This window comes from Danio rerio, chromosome 3 (assembly GCF_049306965.1).
Source record: "Danio rerio strain Tuebingen ecotype United States chromosome 3, GRCz12tu, whole genome shotgun sequence".
In the NCBI taxonomy this organism is placed as follows: Eukaryota; Metazoa; Chordata; class Actinopteri; order Cypriniformes; family Danionidae; genus Danio; species Danio rerio.
The window spans coordinates 59,442,501-59,462,269 of NC_133178.1; the positions used below are offsets into that span (position 1 = coordinate 59,442,501).

Sequence of the window (19,769 nt, forward strand, 5' to 3'; positions counted from 1 at the left end):
GGGCGTGTCAGAACCCACTTTTGCTATTTTAAGAGTGGAAAAAAACTATCTGCGCCTCGTGCATGGTCTAACAGGGTTGAGCTTATTCTCTTAATGATTTACCGGTGTGTTTTAGGAATAAACCAATTAGAGTCTCATCTCCCATTCCCTTTAAGAGTCGCGCAATGGCGCATTTGCTATTTACATGGCGAAATGTAATGTCATGGAAAAACTGAGCGTTTCACTAGCGAGAAAAGAGTTAAACAGAACATCTGCAGCGCCAGGATAAAGAATGAGCCTCCTGCAATCGACCTCTTTACTTTTTTTCTAAATTTAGTTCCAGTGTCCAGCAAACAAATAACATTAATAACAAAGATTAATCTAGATTAAATCCAAGATTACAGTGAGATTAAACTAGATAAAAAAAAAATCTATGCCCACCTATAACTAATATACACTGTAAAACACAAAAGTTAAGGTAACTTAAACCATTTGAGGAAACCGATTGGAACAAACCATTTAAGTTCAAAAACTAATAATGAGTACTGTGAACTTAACCCATTTGTGTAAACAAAGTAGGTAGTGGTGTCGCCTCACAGCAAGAAGGTCGCTGGGTCGCCGGTTCGAGCCTCAGCTCAGTTGGCGTTTCGGTGTGGAGTTTGCATGTTCTCCCTGCATTTGTGTGGGTTTCCTCCAGGTGCTCCGGTTTCCCCCACAATCCAAAGACATGCGGTACAGGTGAATTGGGTAGGCTAAATTGTCCATAGTGTATAAGTGTGTGTGTGGATGTTTCCCAGAGATGGGTTGCGGCTGGAAGGGCATCTGCTGCATAAAAACTTGCTGGATAAGTAGGCGGTTCATTCCCCTGTGGTGACCCTGGATTAATAAAGGGACTAAGCCGGCAAGAAAATGAATAAATGAATGAATGAAAGCAATTTGAGCACAATAAAACCCAATAAATGAAGAGAACCTTAACCACAAAACCTAAAAGATGTTTTTGCTCGTTCAAACTACTTATTTAAAATGAGCTAAAACAACGCAATTCTTGAGATTTCATTGGGACAACTTGATTTCTTTATCTCCAATACACATACATTTGTCAAAAGTGTTAGGTTAACTTAATCACTTTGTGTTGGGACAACATTAATTAATTATGTGGAACCCTGCAGTTTTTACAGTGCAAGAAAGTACTGTAAAACCCAATAAGTCAAGACAACTTAAACTGTTTGAGGAAACCGATTGCTACAAACCATTTGAGTTAAAAACTAATCTACATGAGTACTGTGAACTTACTCCATTTGAGTAAACAAAGTAATCTGAGAACAGTAAAACCCAATAAATGAAGAAATCTCACACCAAGGACTTCTGTTAAACCCAATAAGTTAAGGCAACTCAAACCATTTAAAGAAACTGATTGCAACAAGCCATTTGAGTTAAAAACTAATCTATATCAGTACTGTGAACTTACTTCATTTAAGTTGAAGTAATGAGGTATTTCATTAACTCATTACCTTTAACACTGTGTTATAAACTCTTTTCAAATGAGTAGAATTAACTTTCAGTCAATTTTGAGTTAACTACACTCCTTTCATTTAATAAAGTCGACCATTTGGTTTTACAATGTATGTAAAAATTTAAATAGGAACTAGAATGTTATTTTAGTCATTTGAATATATTTCCATGTATCATATTTCTATATGGCACCACAGACTTCCATAGTACTTGTTTGTCTAACATTTTTTTTTTTTTGTGTTCTAAAAAAAAAAAAAAAAAAAAAAGGAACCTCATTATAGTTTGAGTAAATTGAGATTTAGTTTTGGATGTTGAATGATCTGTCCCTTAGCCCTACAAAAATTATAGCACTGGCTATCAAGACAGCTCAAGTTTGTCTGTTAAATGACCGTATTTGGTCCAAGGGTTCTTGAGGCCTAAAGACTCATAACAGCATGCTGTATTGCTGGACATCGCCATCCAACCCCAAAGACTTTATCTCAATTACCCTCTTCATCATACACATTCCACGCAACACAACGAGTACACACTACAGCAGACAGAGCTCTGCGTACTGTATTGAGAGGCCTGTGTGTAATTGAAGTCGACATGCCATGAATGTTTGCCTCAAAGAGTGGGAGGTAGAGGGAAAGGAAGTGGGAGAGTGGTTTTAATACATAGCTAGACAACTTCTTGAGAACAGAAGCCGTGTTGCCAGGCCTGTTCCATACAGATTCGCTTGCACAAAAGTATTCTGCATGATATCAAAGGCTGGAGCGGTGCACGGTGGCTCAGTGGTTAGCACTTGCCTCACAGCAAGAAGGTCGCTGGTTTGAGTCCTGGCTGGACCAGTTGGCATTACTGTGTGGAGTTTGCATGTTCTCCCCGTGTTCGATGTGGGTTTCCTCCGGGTGCTCCGGTTCCCCCACAGTGCAAAGACATATGGTAGAGGTGAATTGGGTAAACAAAATTGGCCGTACTGTATGAGTGTGTGTGTGAATGCAAGAGTGTATGGGTCTGCATAAAGTAGTTAACAATAGTTGACGATCCATTCCGCTATGGTGACCCCTGCTAAACATGGGACTAAACCGAAGGAACCAAAGACTATAGAGTCCACAAAAAATCTCACTCAGAATGATTAAAATTAAAAATGTTTGTCACATCTGACCTCATGAATTATCTTTCCTTTTAAACTGGAGAAACGTATTTGAAAAACAACCAATGTTTATTTGTTAGTGAAATATATGCGTCCTAATAGTGTTTTTAGTAATGTGGCACATATTTATGTCTTTCAACATTTCAAAAAATGTGTTTTAGGGTTTTGTGACCCATTTTCAACCATGTTTTAATGGATGTTGTTTTGTATTTTGCCCCGTTTCCACTGAGTGGTACGGTATGGTTAGGTACGCTTTTATGGCCATTTTCACTGTCAAAAGGTGTAACGAACCGAACTGTACCACTTTTTCGGCACCTTTTCGAAAGGGTACAAAAACACGAGAAAGGGTACCAAAATGTGGAGCTACACGAGCAGCTGAACCCTGATTGGTTACAGAGATACGTCATGAGCTCCTGTAGAGCTAGCCAGAATGAAAACAAAGGAACCGCCATATTTTAAACACACAGCCGAGACATTACACCGTGAAACTAAATGTATATAATAACGAGCCATGGATGACCCAAACTCAAACAAACCTTGTCGTTGTCTTGAAATACAGACACAAAGCCAAGAAGAACAAAATCTGCCGTGTCCTGTTGTTTTACGAGGCCGTCTAAAAGTGATCGGTTTTCACTTTCTTCCGGAAGCTCGCGATCGCATCTATATTTGATTTAACAAACTTCTTGAGCTGATGATAATAACGTGTGCGTGATCATTGAAATGTCTTTGTCATCTGATCCTTTTAGAAAGAAAAGGACAAACGCAAACAAACAAAGAAGAAGCCAGAAAAAAAAAAAAACAGGAGCAAATTGTTTCAGAAACCTGAATCACAAACAAACTGCCATGTTTATCATCACCTTTTGGACTATGAACTCAGAATAACAGAATTATTCTCTAACAGAGCTTACATGTGCTATTGAAAATTACAGACACAGATGAGAGGTTTGCGCTGACTGTGGGCTATGTTGCGTGTTGTTTTTGAACCTAAATAAGGACTAAATGTCTGTTGTGTGTAGTTTGTCTGTAAATGGTAACATATCGGAGACTGTGAGAGTCTGTATGTGTTCATATATGTTGCATTTAATGATTTATTTCATATAATCGCAGACATTACAGTAGGCTATTTTGCACTGTCATTGATCTGCAGTTATAACCTAAGTATGTTCATAGAAAAGTTAGTAATAAACATTTATACAGAACTATTTATGTGTATAAATCATCTGTTTTGTGTGAAGTGCTTCTCATATGATATGTGAACAACCTGTGCAGCTTTACTGTAGACATTTATTCGAGTGAGAATGACGTAGAATGAAACTTTCTGTCATACACCACATCCACCAAAAGGGTACCCTTGGTAGTGGAAACGCAAGCCTGATAAAGGTGACTTGTACCGACCCGTACCGTACTGTACCAGTCAGTGGAAACGGGCCATTTGTGGCCATCTGCGAGGCAATGGCCTCATTTGCTGTTCTCATAACAAAATACTGCTTTAAAATAAGACGAAAATAAATTACAGAAGAATACATATCATGCATCTCTACCAGCATCATCACTATATAAATACATTTATTGGAAGACTTTTTAAACGGCAAAGTTTTGATATGACATAAACAGTTCCAGGGGTTTCTGTAGCTCAACTGGTAGAGCAGCAGGAGGTTTGTTTACATCGCTAAACACAGGCAATGCTGATTACTGTCTTAGTAAACATCACTAAGCTCACATATTAAAGCAGTACAACTCCACCGCAGGCAAAATAAATGGCTTTTCAATAAAACTGGGCTGTCTATGCAGTAGAAAGGTGAAAACATGTTCAAAATCTGTGCTACCTGACCACAGAAAAACTTTTGGCCAATTAGGTAAGTTATTTAGAGAAGATGTCTTTAAGATTTTGTTTAATTTTGTGAGTGGGTTTCAAAACAAATCTCTCAAAATTTGCACATCAAACAGAGAGGCAATTTTTTTAATTTATTTGTCGCGCATTGCAAGATTGGAAATTATTCTCGGTTTGCATTTACAAGTAGTGCACACGCTGTTATCCAATTGAGGATGTATTCAGCGCAGTGTTTCCACAGGTGGTTTGTCAAGCCCGCTTACCTGGGTGAGGCACACTTCATAAAAGCAGTGTTTTCACAGGACTCGACACTTCTAAACACCAATCACAGAGCTTGCGCTACATGTTGTTATGACTTGTAGCAACTTTTTTGAGAGGTTCACGTTCACAGCGAGGGCTATGCGACCGAGCGAAGGCTGCACTTGAGCATACACGTGCGCTTGATGCAGAAGTATAAATTAGCCTTGCAACCTAAAAATTTCCGATCTAACTATTAAACTATACTTTTAAATATTCCTGGCTGTGGCATAAACGATAGAAAGACACCCAGTATATACTCTGTGACAAACTACGCATTCTTTCAGCATTTTTTTTCAATACATCCTGACAGGTTTGTGCAATCACATCTGAAACACTGGGCCACTCTGAGGGTAAGAATTTACGCTCAATCTACTAATAAACTGAAGATTTCACAACTGAAAGTCTTGATATTCATTTTATTTCTTTTTTTATTTAAAGGGCACATAGTTTACCCCCATTTTATGATTTAATATTAATATTATGGTTCTTCTGAGTCTGCCAGTTTAGGTTCAGTTCAACACACAGTTTAGATGTTTTTATTATAATGTGTTAAAAAGTAGGGCGAGGCAGTAGGTAGTGCTGTCGCCTCACAGCAAGAAGGTCGCTGGTTCGAACCTCGGCTCAGTTGGCATTTCTGTGTGGAGTTTGCATGTTCTCCCTGCCTTCGTGTGGGTTTCCACCGTGTGCTCCGGTTTCCCCCACAGTCCAAAGACATGCAGTACTGGTGAATTGGGTAGGCTAAATTGTAAATTGTAAATCCGTAACGTATGAGTGTGTGTGTGTGAAAGTGTGTGTGGATGTTTCCCAAAGATGGGTTGCAGCTGGAAGGGCATCTGCTGTGTAAAAACTTGCTGGATAAGTTGGCGGTTGATTCCGCTGTGGCGACCCCAGATTAATAAAGGGACTAAGCCGACAAGAAAATGAATGAATGAATGTTAAAAAGTGTCATGTTGGGGGCGTTTACACAGTTTTAGGGGCGTGTTGCTTCACAGCTTCCCGCCCAATGTAACAAGGAGGCGGAGCCAAGAGCTCCCACGCTCTGTGTTTGCAATAGACAGGCTGACAGACAGAGAGAGAAGCTAATCTAAGCTAGGATGAGCATTCAGCCGTACATGTTCGACCCGGACAAAGACCAAGCAGAGAGTACAAAATCATTTGTGTCTTTGTATAGTCTCAGTGTACAAGTACACCGAGACTGATAACCACACACACTGAATTAACTTTGACTGAGGCACCGAATGCACCGTGACACGGCACACCAGTCACTTAGTGAAGCGGCAGAAACATGAAGTGTCCCGAATTGTTGCACCACGCATTCCAGAATTCAAACACAAGACACCACCAGGGCAAACACAACAGCGCCGCAGCCGCCGAGCCGCTGGCCCGAAGCTCCGCCGCGTGCACCCCGACAGAAACCCAGGCCCAGAACTCCGAAATGCACTGCGCCACGCGAAAGGTACAAGCAATAATTCCGATTAGAGCGATAATGTGGAGAATATTGATCTTGTGTTGACCCCAATGAGCAAAAAATAGATCAAGGGTGTTCCTTTAGTGATGTCGCTTTGACTCACATGCTGAAAATGGCGGACGTGCAACAAGAAACTGAGGATATGATCGTGATGCGAGGCTGTCAATCAATATTGGTGGGCGGGGGGACCGCTATCCTATGTAAAGTTGTGGTCGGTTTGAAAACCGCTCCAATTGGTCCACCTTTTTATGTTGTTAAATTGAAAACAAAAGGACTGTGTGTGTTTATATCACCCCAATATGACAGTCTATACACTATACTTACACCTGTTTGTCCAAACAGCTTGAAAAGTAGATTTTTCACCATAGGTGCCCTTTAAAATACGTTTTCTTTGTTTTTTAATAAGCCAATCTCTCTATTCCAAAAAACTGAGCAGCAGTCTCCTTTCCACACCATTCTCACTTAAAATGACACTATTTTATCTATATATAGTCTTTAGATTGTGTCTGCATTTGACTTTGCACCATGCAGGATGTGTCACTCGCTGGGGTTTTTGACAGCTGCCAGCTGAAAGCGGCAAGACCTCAGCGCTTTGAAGGTTCAAATAAAGTTTGTCATGTCGTCAGGAGCTTGATGTATGCTAATGAAGGGGTGGAGGGGAGAGAAGGAGTGCACAAGCGTTTAAAAAAAACACACGCTAAAGTGACAAAAACATTGTCACAGTCACAAGGGTAGATCAAAAACCGGCAGCGCTCACAAAGTTTTGCATCTCAAAATTGGAGCTTCTGGAGTGATCTCTGAATAGCAGGCAAACCGAAAAAGGAGCGTTTTCAAGAAGCAGCGAGCATTGTGAGCAGAAATTAGAGGCTGGAGGAGCCTCTTTATGAAGTTATAAGGCAGGAGTATGATTTATGAAGTGCCTCTTCAGTGGAGTGGGGCTCCGCAGTAGCACCGGCGCAGTAATGGGAAGCTAATGGAAAATGACGGCACTTACATTACGGTGCGCTGGTCCTCGAGTGGTTTAGCCATCCTTTTTGTGGAAATCGAAAGACCTTGTCACTAGCAAACAATAATAGTAAGCATACTTAGTATTGTTAATACTAAATACACTTTGTGCACAACGTTTTTCTCAGTATAAACTACATTAACAAGAAAAACAGGAACAGGAGCTGACTGAGAGGTAGTAGCTAGGGTAGTTAGGATTTGGGTGGGGGTTCCTTTTTTATATATCATGAGGTAAAAAGGTATTTAATTATATATGAATGTAACGATTCACTGTGAGCTGGTTAAAAGTTGATTCAAAGGTGACAAAAGCAGTCGGGATATTAAACATTTACGACATGTTTTGAACCAGCGGTGAGCATTGTGTTTACTGCAAACTCATTTAACAGGACTGCTTGTGCTTAGACAGAACTGTGTGTAGGTATAATGTGTACACAGTCATTTAGAGTGATATAAAAACATTCATTCATACATTCTTCTTCAGCTTAGTTTTCCCACTACAATCGATCCTTGACCTCATCAAGATGGAGCCTCGGATGGCCGCCTAGGTGTGGAGCTCTCCAGTGTTTGCACTTTTTGTTAGTCTGTCCTGTTTTAAGCCTGGTTTATACTTCTGCGTCAAGTGACCGGCGTAACCAACGAAGCATGCAACGCGTGTAGCTGTGCATTTATACTTCTGCGCGCTGTCTCTGTTGGTCTGCATTAACACGTCCAAAACGCTAGTTGGCAGTTAGGTGTTAATGTGTCTCTGTGTTGAGTTTCTTCACCTGTGTTTTGTTCTTTCTGAACGCTTCCGGGATGTACAAGTGGCTAAAACTCGCTCATTTTGAGGCAGGAACCAGCAGACGTGCAAAAACTATGAGGTAAACACAAAACAAAACTTTCCATCAGGAGCTCGGGACTCCACACTTGTAAACAATCACTCCATTGGGCTCGCGCCACTCTCGGCCCCGCCCAGACTCGTCAGCGCTACCAAGCCGACCATTCACAGAGCTTGCGCTACGCGTCGTTGCGACGTGTAGTTACATTTTTTGAGGGGTGCACGTCAGCGACGCCGACGGCCACATTGTAAAGCTATGCGTCAGCGCCGTAGCATACGCGTGCGCTTGACGCAGAAGTATAAATCAGCCTTTATGTTTATCAAACACAATCAATTACTTCTTTCCTCAGGCCATCTACCTCATGAACAGTTAAATATCCCCAAACTGTGCAATAAATATCTGCAATACTTTCTCATACGTACTTGTACCAGCACCTTATATCTATATACAATGCAATACTTTCTACATTCACTTTTGTACACATCACCTTATAACCTGTATATTTATAACATCAAACATACGATTCGACATCCAGATTTCTTGAATAACTACATCTCTGTTTAATGTTTATCATCTTTTTTTCATATTTATTTTGTGTTGTCACTTGTCAATTCATGTACACTGGAAGCTTCTGTAGCCAAAACAAATTCCTTGTGTTTGTAAAGCACACTTGGCAATAAAACTGATTCTGATTGTAATACTTAGTCTCTATTTCAGAGGTTTTCGCCACAGTGGAATAAACCACCAACTGGGCCCACATATGAAAAAAATAAAGGATTAAAATGTTACAAAAACTATTATTCGTTCTTTCGTTAGTTCATTCATTCGTTCCTTCGTTCCTTCATTTTCTTTTCGGCTTAGTCCCTTTAATAATCTGAGGTCGCCACAGTAGAATGAACCGCCAACTTTTCCAGCATATGGTTTACGCAGCTGATGCCCTTCTGGCTGCAACACATCTCAGGGAAACATCCATAAACACTTATACACTACAGACAATTTAGCCTACCCAATTCACCTATAGAGCATGTCTTTGGACTGTGGGGGAAACCGGAGCACCCTGAGGAAACCCACGCGAACACAGGGAGAACACGCAAACTCCACACAGAAACGCCAACTGATCCAGCTGAGACTCGAAACAGCAACCTTCTTGCTGTGAGGTGACAGCACTACCTACTGCGCCAGGGTGTTACCCCAAAACTATTATTTTCTTTATAAATATTAAAAAAACAACAACCTCCATGCCTTCTTCATGACTGGGCTTTTTTTTCAATTTATTCATGACAATCTGCATTTGTATACTGTTAATATTATATTTATTATAAACTTATTTATATTTGTTTTAATAAAAACTAGTTTAGATTTGTCCATTTGTCGGGTTTAGGAGATGTATGCATCACCATATGGGGCATACGAATAGGATTTGGTTTTGACCACATTCTGTTATTATTGTTCATTTATTCATTTGCTGGAAATTAGAACTGATTTTAGAAATAGTTTTAAATCAAATCTTTGTGCGTATTAAACTAAATGAAATATGTAGGCTAATGGATGTCTTCTGTAAAGCGAGTACAACACCAATCCATTATTCCACGAAAGTAAAGGAGTAAAGAGTAAAAGTAAAGAGAAAGTAAAGAGGCCGAAAGGAGGAGTCTTGTTCTTTATTCTCGCATTGTTGATGGTCTGTTTAACTGTTTTCTTGCAAGAAGCGTTCAGTTTTTCCACGTACAAAGTCTACCATGCAAATAGCAAATGCGCCATGGCATGACACAATTGACTCTTAAAGAGATTTGGAGATGAGACTCTCTGATTGGTTTAAGGCACGTTATTCTCAAAACACACCCATAACTCATTAAGAAAATAAGCACAATCCTGTTAGACCATGCGCCAGGGCACAGAGCACATTTTTCCATCCTTAAAATAGCAAAAGTGAATTTAGACAGCCCTTTAATGCTTTTACACCAAAAGCTTCAGACTTTGCGCTTAGATCATTAAACTAGAGCACTTAGTTTGTTTACTCATTTTATTAGCATTATTATTATTTTAATTTGATTTAAACGAATTAATTATTTTATATTAATTCATTTAGAATTTGTATTAAAATTGTACAATTTAATTTTATTAAAATTTAGTATTGTTATTAGGCAAAATATATATTGTAACACAAATAAATGTGCAACGTTTTAAAAATGATAAAAGGTGACTTGTTTATTTTAAAAATGTTTCAACTCATTTTGTGTTTTTTATTGTATTGTAAGATTATTATTGTAAATCAAATCAAACCTTTAGATGAGTGAATCTTTACATTCCCATTTGTTTATAAAAAATGTAGGAAAGTGTAATTTTTTTCAATTCAAATTCACTGACAAGATTCAAGATTCTATTCCATTAAAATTAGTTTTCAATTACCCAACACAGCTATAGCAGATGAGGACAGTATCAGAAGCCCTCTTTTAATTCAGTGAATCGTTTTCACAAACTGTGATTTCCATGAATATTACAGTTCATTCTCTATGATATGTTTCCACTTTTGTCACAGAAATGCTATTTTTCTACTTTATTTTCTTTTACAAATGGATTGAACCATAATGCAAGAAAAAAAATAAAAATAATATAAAAAAATGGGTTTGTGGCAATTTCCGCTCAACACTAACATTTACCCAGCTTCTGCTTCTGAGCACAAAAAAGGTGGGTAATCATTTTGGCAACCATCACTTTGATACAGAAATGAAGCGTGCCATGTTTTAACAAAAGTTTGAAAGCTGAAACCATAATTTCTGACATTGATCAAAATCCCATGCTTGCATCAAAAGCTTAGCTTCACCATCACCGGCAAAGAAAGGAGATTGGGCAGATTAGGAGTCAACGCCGGCACTGCAGTCATCTCCACACTTAGCATGCAACGAGGAGCTCCTGTTTAACTAACATGTCAAATCCATCCTAATATGAAAATAACACCTTGCTGCGCCTCAGGAGGAAACCTCTCGGAGGACTCCGTAACTTAACTGTTTCGAAGGCTTTGTGTCTGTAATCGTCTCATCCTGCACGCCAGCGAGACTGCGCAAAAAACACGCCGCTACCATGCTGACATTTCATGCCAAGCAGGCGTGGAGGGGCCCGGAGCAACCGAGCGAGGAACATCTGTTTGAAGTCTGGGCAAAAAGAGGGCTGTTTTTGCATGCCGAGGATTGCATTACAAAGACATGTCTTGGAAGATAAACTGGGGCAATATCACTGCGCTGAAAAGAGAGCAGGCCTCTCAGCCTTTATTTCCACATATCGTCCCTCTCTCGTGAACACATACGCAGCGCTCTGAGGGTTTATGAGGCGGGGGTAGATGTTCTTTGCAGGCGCTCGGTCTCTTAAGCAGGTCTGCGATCGCATTCCAAAGTGGAGGTCTTGTCTTCAGGCGAAATCAAATCAAAATGGACAAAACAGTATGAAACTACTGTCGTTGTGTCACCCTCATATCATAGATTTTCACCAATGACACATCTGTCAGTCTTTAATGGCTTCTTTTGTCCTTTAAGTGTTAGTATTAAATATCTATCTAAGAAAACATAATCTGAGATGACAGTAATCACTATTCCTGATGTATAAATAGCAATTTTTATCACAATCCTAACACCCTGATTTGTTTTAACTCTTAAAACGTAAAATATGTGGCAAATTTTGTTTTTCTAATTTACTTTAAAAGCTTTTTTCAATCATGAGGCTCATTTGACCAATAATCATTTTGGATATTTGTTGCAAATATACAGTTGAAGAAAAAATTACCTTCTTATGATTAGACTTCTGTTCAAAATTAAATTCTTTTTAAATATTAACGTTATAATGAATTTAAGAATATTGAGGAGTTATTAAGGAATATTACGAAATATTATATATATATATATATATATATATATATATATATATATATATATATATATACAGGCATTACAGGCATGGCAAAGAAAAGGGCCATTCGATCCGCAAGCGAAGCCGCAGAGAAGGCCACAAGGTGGTTGTGGATTAAGAGGGCAGATCCGTGGACTGCTGTTGGGACACAAGTGGGGACTTGATCAACCCCGGCTGGGTCAACTGGGTGAGAGTGTATGATGTTGAGAGACCACTGATGATGTGTCCCAAATGCATGCATGAGATGTTTATTGCATTTTATATATATATATATATATATATATATATATATATATATATATATATATATATATATATATATATATAAATTATGCAAGAAACATATTAGTCCCTTATTTATCAGGGGTCACCACAATGGAATGAACCACTAACTATTCCAGCATATGTTTTATGCAGTGGATGCCCTTTCAGCCGTAATCCAGTACTGGATAACACCCATACACTCTTGCATTCACACACACACACACACACACTCAAACACTACAGTCAATTGTGTTAACCTAATTCACCCATAGTCCTATAGTGCATGTCTTTGGACTGTGGGGGAAACCCCAAACCCAAACACCAGCACCCAAACAAAACCCATGCAAACACACAGAAATGGCAGCTGGCCCAGCTAGGACTCAAACCAGTGAGCTTCTTGCTGTGAGGCGAGAAGTGCTCTTGCAGTGCTAACCACTGAGCCACCATAAATAAATAAATAGATATCACTATATACACTCACTGGCCGCTTTAGGTACACCTGTACAACTGCTTGTTAACTCAAATTTGTAATCAGCCAATCACAAGGCAGCAACTCAACGCATGTACCTCTGACATTTATTTTGGTGTGCTCCGGATTGTTGAAGTGAGAGTGAGCACCACAATGAGAGCAAAAGAGCTGTCTGTGGCCTTCAGGAAAAAAAAAATGTAGCAGCCTATGAGTCTAGTAAGGGATTTAAAATGATCTAAAAATTATTTGAAATCAGCCATTCCACTGTCTGTAAAGTAGTCTACAAATGGAGCAGTCTGGTCATCCCAGCAAGTTCACCCAGAGAGCAGAACGCAAGATGTAAGAAGAGGTCTCCAAAAACTTGAAAATGTCTTGAATGTGAACTACAGCAGGCTCTGACTATTGTTGATGTAAAAAAAAGTCTCTACAATCAGAAAGACTGCATGATAGGTGTGCAAGGAGGAAACCTTTGCTAGAGATTTTCCAGAGAGAATATTGACGAAGGACTTCTGGAATAATCTTCTCAGGACAAATGAGTCCAAAACTAAACTATTTGAAAACCAGAACAGATGACATGTTAGGCGTAGACCACAGTATTCTAAGAAGCTCATACTAACTGTGATGCACAGAGGTGAAAGTGGAAGTGTCATGGTTTGAGGCTGCTTTGGTGAACCTGGTCAGCTCACCATCATAGAATCCACCACGAATTCTATAGTGTATTTGAGAATACTTGAGGGACATGTTAGACCATCTAAAGCTGAAGCAGAACTGGACCATGCAACAAGACAACGACCCAAAGCATACAGGTAAATCAATCAAGGACTGACTGAAAACTAAAAAATCCTGGCCGAGACTCTGGCTTGAGTCCTGGCCAAGTCAAAGCCCTGATATAAATCCCATTGAGATGCTGCAGGGTGTACATGCAAGAAACCCCTCAGACATTTCACAGATGAAAGAATTCTGCATAGAAGAGAGGGCTACATATATACACAGACAAAAAGCTCTATTTTGATGGTCCATGCGCAGAGCACAAAACGCAGGGTGCAAACGCTTTCAGGGCGTGTCAGAACGCATTTTTGCTAATTTAAGGATGGGAAAATCAGCTTTGCGCCATGGCGCATGGTCTAAAAGGGTTGAGTTTATTTTCTTAATGAGTTATAGGTGTGTTTTGAGAATAAACCAATCAGAGTCTCATATTTTTAGCAGCGTCGCGCCATAAGCGCATTTTGACGTAAAGTAAGTTCACTTTCGCTTTTGCTCTCGTGGATAGGGAAACCTTTACGCACAGACAATAATTAGCCTATAAATAATTAATTTTGTTTTTTAAGCACAAAGATTTGTTTCAAAACTATTTCTAAATTCAGTTCTAATTTCCAGCAAACTAATAAATTAACAATAATAATGAAGTGAGGTCAAAATACTGAGTTATTTCCAAATACACCTGCTGTGCCCCATATGGTCTAAAACCTGACAGGTGGACAAATCTAAGCTTGTTTTTAATAAAACAAATATAAATATGGATATAATAAACAATACTGCTAATAATAATAACATTATACAAAAGCTAATTGAATGAACTGAAAAAGCCTCCCGAGATGAAGAAAGTAAGGCTGTGGTTTTTAAATTCATGTAGGCTAGAAATTAATATGTTTTGTAATATTTTAATCATTTATATTTATATCCTTATATATATATATATATATATATATATATATATATATATATATATATATATATATATATATATATATATATATATATATATATCCTTAATATATTATATCTATTTCATATGTAAAGATCTGCGTATTGCTCTACATCTTGTGTGTAGTGTGTAAGCCAGGCGCACTTTGCGCCAGACAATAGACCGACTTTGTTCTGGTCGAAAGAACAGACTATTTACAGTTTCTCAAAATAGCAATGCGCCAAAACACGCCTGCTTTTTTAGACCAGAACGCCTATGGGTGCACATATGAGCGCAAATGCATTTTCTATTTAAACAGTGTGGCACAATGCCTCAAAATGACCCTTGCGCCGAGCTGAAAGTACCAAAAGACTATTGCGCCACGCCTTGCGACACATTGCGCCAGATGTGAAAGACCCTAAAGACTTCTGCTTGTTCATCATAACTAGGTTTCGTCTAGCCCTGGTTGTGTCCAAAATAGCATATATTTTGAGAAGTGCATTGCGTGAGTGCAAAAAACCTAAAAAGCAAATGACATTAAATGTGAGAGAGAGGGCTTTAAAAATCATTCAAAGTCAATGGTGGAGGAATAGGGCATAGGGGATAGGGTATAACTCCAAATAAAACGCACACAGCCTTCAAACTACAGGTTTAGCTCCAACCACACAAGTCTGCCAAGCTGTTTGTAAATTTCAGGGAAAAAAAAAACAATCATTGAACTATGTTTGTAATGATGGAACTTGTGACCTTAGATGGTTTTAAGAAACGCAACCCTGTCTGGTGTGGTGATCTCTGACAAATATTGCCATCATCAAGTCATCTGGTCTTTGTCTGTCATAACACAGTCTGACCACTAATCTACTGACTCTCAGTCAGATAAAAGACATCATCGGGGCTCTTCCACAGAACGAGATGCCAACGTGTGCAGCTGTTCCCCTCCAGAGCCCGGCTGTAGTTGAACAGAATATTCAGCCCAGGGCACATCCCAACAACTGTCTGAGTCAAGAGAGGTCACCAGTGCTTTTCAGGACAAAAGGGCGTTTCTACACATACCAGGTTCAGAGAGCTATTAATCAGCTAATTATCTCCATCTCTATCTCTTTCTTTAAGTCAAGGTCAAAGTGGTCTGTTATTATGGAGAAATCTCTCTCAAATGGGACAGCATTCCTGGCCAAGGGCTCTGGCTCTTGAAGCCGGATCTTGGAGAATGTGTAAAATGTGCGCGGGGGCATATCAGTGACTCAGTGAGGAGACATGGCTTCTTCCTGGTCCTTCAGGGGCAGTGGCACTGGGATTTTGTAACTTTACCTGCTCCTGGTATTCCAGCTCGCGGTTCATCAGCTTCTTCTCAACAGCATTCAGTTGCCTCTGTAGAGTCTCCACGCGCTCATGCAGAATCTGAAATTAGTGGGAAGCAAGGGTTAGATTAGGTAGATTACAGATAAAGAAAGCAGATACATAACAGAGGGTATCAAATACAGTTTGATCAACAGAATCCACCATTCAACAAAGAAAGCAACGATTCGAAGCAAAGTGTTTTTCTTTGCAATCATAGTCAATACACTGTAAAATCTGGCAAAAAAAAAAAAAAACTCCTGTGGCTTTGAACCAGATGTTTCTAGCACATGTGTACACTACAGACCAAATGATCCACCGTGAAAAGTAGGAAAACTAGAGTACAGTAAAGTGGACAGTGAGGCCTCAGTCATGTGAACTGCTCATCTCACAGTTCTGCTGGATACATTAAAGAAACTGGAAATTCTAATTAAAGGAATGTAGCCTAAGTTTTCTCATTCTTTAATAGCTCCCAAGACAAGAGTTACAGTGTTTAGACGGCAGAGAGTCGACACTTTGTGTTGCCAAAACAAGCGTGCAGTGTTGCTTTTATAATTTGCCCCAGTGAAGGTTTTGTTTTCATTTTCTTGCTATGAGAGCACAGCTGGACTCATGTGTGGATTACAGTGCACACGACGCTCGACAACAATACGTGTCTAAGGAACTTTTTTTTTTTTACTCGAGAGCTTTTCTCATCTGGAAATGGTGAAATCCGGATTTGTTGCTCGTCTTTTATTAATAAAGACGCGGCTCTAGTTGGTGTTGATTGTCCTGTCTTTACAGATTTGGTGAGTGAGAAACCAGTGGTCTTTGTTTATACAGATGGCAAAGTTAGTTCATATCGAGTTTTATATTATTCTTATTAGAGTTAGTTCATATCATATTACACCGAGTGTAAACATGTTAGCACCACAATCAATCTTACCGTCGTGTAGGATTTTCACCGCAGTTTGTGATAGGAAAAACACACACGGCTTTCTGACGCTACCTGTCGAGTGCATCTAAGTTTCCTGGAAATGCGGAGGTTTTTTTTTCTCTCATTCGCCGTGCGGTAACAAACATTGCATAAAAATACACGCTTAGAGCAATTCCTCGAATAAAATATCTCATTTGTCACGAGGGGCATGAATGAAATTCCTGAATGAAAGAGCTAAACTGCAGTTAAAGTCCACCATTTAACAATTTGGCAAATAATTTGATTACTGGTGTCTATGAAAACACAAATCACTGTCTTTCTCCCCTGTGTGTGTGTTTGTGTGTGTGTGTGTGTTAGAGCTGTGAACCTATAATAGTCTGACGGTTCGGTTACGATTATCATGCCATCGATTCAGTTCAATTCGATATCTCGCTGCATCACTGTGCATTGACGATGCTTTTCATACACAGTTTAAAATTTTCTTCACAGCAGCAATTCTTGTATTAAAATATATTTATATTTATATACTATTTGTAACACAATTTTGCCATTTAATATAAACAGAGCCAGCTATATAATCTGTACTTTTAAACAACACGAGCATTTAGCAAATAATATAAACAAATATAAACATGCCGCTCGCTTCCTGATCCTTGTCTAGTTCTCTTACACCCCTTTGCTTGGTCACACCCTCAACAAAAACGGTTGCGATTTGCTCATGCGTGCTGTTCTCTCCACAGATAAGTGACATTGATGAGCGGCAGGCGGCAGCGCCGATCACAGCTGATCCATGATAGACACGGTGGAGAAAACTCACGCTTGTTTCTGTATCCAGAAGAAACGCTGTAAAACAGCTGAGAGGAGAAGAAAAGTCACGCCAGCAGGTCAAATAGGCCACAGTGTGTGTGTGTGTGTGCATGAGAGAGAGAGAGAGAGAGAGAAACTGAGTACTTTCATTCTCTCAATCGCAGTGAAATACGGGCTTCTGCTTTTAATGTCAGCGAAAGACTGATCCAGCAAACACACGCACAGTGAAATTGTGCACAGTTAATGAGTTTTAAGTAGTTTGAGCGTTGTAAATACTCCCGCTCGCCTCGCTCGCGACAGAGCGCATATGAGATGAATGACGTGAGTACATAATAATCGGTTATAATTACTGAACCGATACCAAATTGTCCTCGTCTGCATCGTGGTGCACAGAAGAAGCAATTAATTTTGACACCCCTAGTGTGTGTGTGTGTGTGTGTGTTTTGCCTCTGTAAAAATCAGCGCATGCCCAAACTGACACTCCTATTTTTATGCAAATTTTAACAGACCATCCCTCTTTTGCTCCTCTGACACTCCCCCTTAAACAGAGCTGGACACGCCCACTTTCCTGACTTAAAAAAAAAAAACACCCCGCTGAAAAAAGGGTTTGTTTTTAGAGGCAGAAAAAAAAAATCTATAAAGTTATGAACACCAAAATGTCAAATGTTATGAAAGTGGTACTTCCATCCAGTGGAGCCTCATTTAATTTAGAACCACACTGAATATATGTCATAGGTATGACAAAAGGTTACATTTGGACCTTAGGCATGACAAAGGGAAATACAGGAAACTTGCACAAAGCACAACAAAGCCATGACCTTCAATGCACACCAGTCCACATCTAATGAAACACAGTAACGCCAGTAACCGAACGCCAGCAGACCCCAGAACTGTAACAGGCTTTGTGCGGTGATGTTTCCTGGAAGAGCGCTGACAGTTATGAGCTCAGTCTTTCATGTGGTTCCTAGCAGATTTACGAAACAGTGGAGCGCCGGGGAGGGGTGAGGGCTAGAAAATATCTCTGTCTTTGTCATAAAAGGACCCTGTCATCTGCAGCTCTCATTAATAAACAGCCTGAAAGAGTAATTGTGGGTGATCCTTTTGTCCCGATGTTCTCCTGAAGAGCTCATCGGGTCTTCCAGACGGAATAAAAGGTCACCGGCTAAGCCGAGCAGGAAGGTGAGGGAGGCCAGTAAAGACAAGCTCCTAAAGTGGATTTGTGGCCCGATGCTCTACAGGGCTCCATTTCATTTGCCCTCCTGGGACAGAGAAAGCACTCAACGGGCCACATCACCGTGAACCCTAAGGTCTCCCGAGCGGCTCTCCATCCAGGATGCACCTTGATACTGCCTTGTGTTTTCCCTCAAAGCCTTCCAAAGGGCCGAGAAAAGCATAGCAAGCTCACAGCTGTTGTTCCTCTCTGCGTGAACGTGTGATTTTCTATGGTGAATCTCCCCAAACAGGGTCCAGATGGCCAGGGCGATACGCTCTTTATCAGCCAGCCAGAGTGGGATCAATCTAAACAAGCGGCAAACGTGGAACATTTGATTTCCTGGGGGCAAGGGGACTGAATGGAGAGAAAGAGAGGCATGTCAGTGGCCTTTTTTCTCTCACTTTCTTTTCTTGCTTTTCTTCAACAGCTGTTTATCCCCCAAGATTACTAAAACACACAACTAATATGCCGTTCACACACGTACGGGCCTGCAGATGCGCAAGTGCTGAGCTGAAAAGCTCGCTCGCTCTCAAAGGTGAGACCTGAGTCATTTTTCTTGGGTGGTCCACCTCGAACGATAAGGCAAGTATGTCTCCCTCGGGTAAAGGCAATAGAAAAGAAAAAAAAGAAGGAGAAAATAGAGGGCCTCTTTAAACTGCAGCCCATGTTTTGTTAGCACTAGTCGGCTCTTCATGTGGAATGTCTATTTGTAGTGAGCTCCTTTAAGAAGTTTTCCAAGCGTCAGATTAAAGAGATCCGTTAATGACGACGAGCCAGAGCACTTTCAAACTCTAGAAGTGCAGTTCTGGCCCAGAGGGCTGTGCACACATCAATGTGGCCGTGTGAGAGAGCTTGCACTGCTAAATTACAGACGCTCTTCCCTTCCCTTCCCTTCGTTCTGTCTTCCAGCTGCGCACATGTGAGGCTGATGATGACAGCAGGGAATGTGGATGTGGTGGATATAATGTCTTTAACCAGACTATTCAACAATAGAGTAGAGGAAGAGTTTGCTAGCAACAACAACTTATTTATTAGGAGCAGATAATCGTTTAGCATTTAAGTCAATATCAAATTAAAAAATCTTTTGATTTAAAATTGGCTCCCACTGTATATTAGGTGGACTAAAGTTAATAATT

General features: G+C 39.9%; 1 protein-coding gene across 8 annotated transcripts in view; it reads right to left on the bottom strand.

Moving 5' to 3' along the window:
* The window catches only part of cep112 (centrosomal protein 112), a 349,442-nt gene that overhangs the window by 25,491 nt on the left and 304,182 nt on the right, over positions 1-19,769 (bottom strand). For all 8 annotated transcript variants that reach the window (XR_012400500.1, XR_012400482.1, NM_001327791.1 and 5 more), the window contains one exon: positions 15,671-15,760. Coding sequence is in view for 6 of the 8 variants with exons in the window: in NM_001327791.1 (NP_001314720.1) it covers positions 15,671-15,760 (90 nt within the window). In the remaining 2 variants the exon portion in view is untranslated. The remainder of the gene's footprint in view (positions 1-15,670; positions 15,761-19,769) is intronic.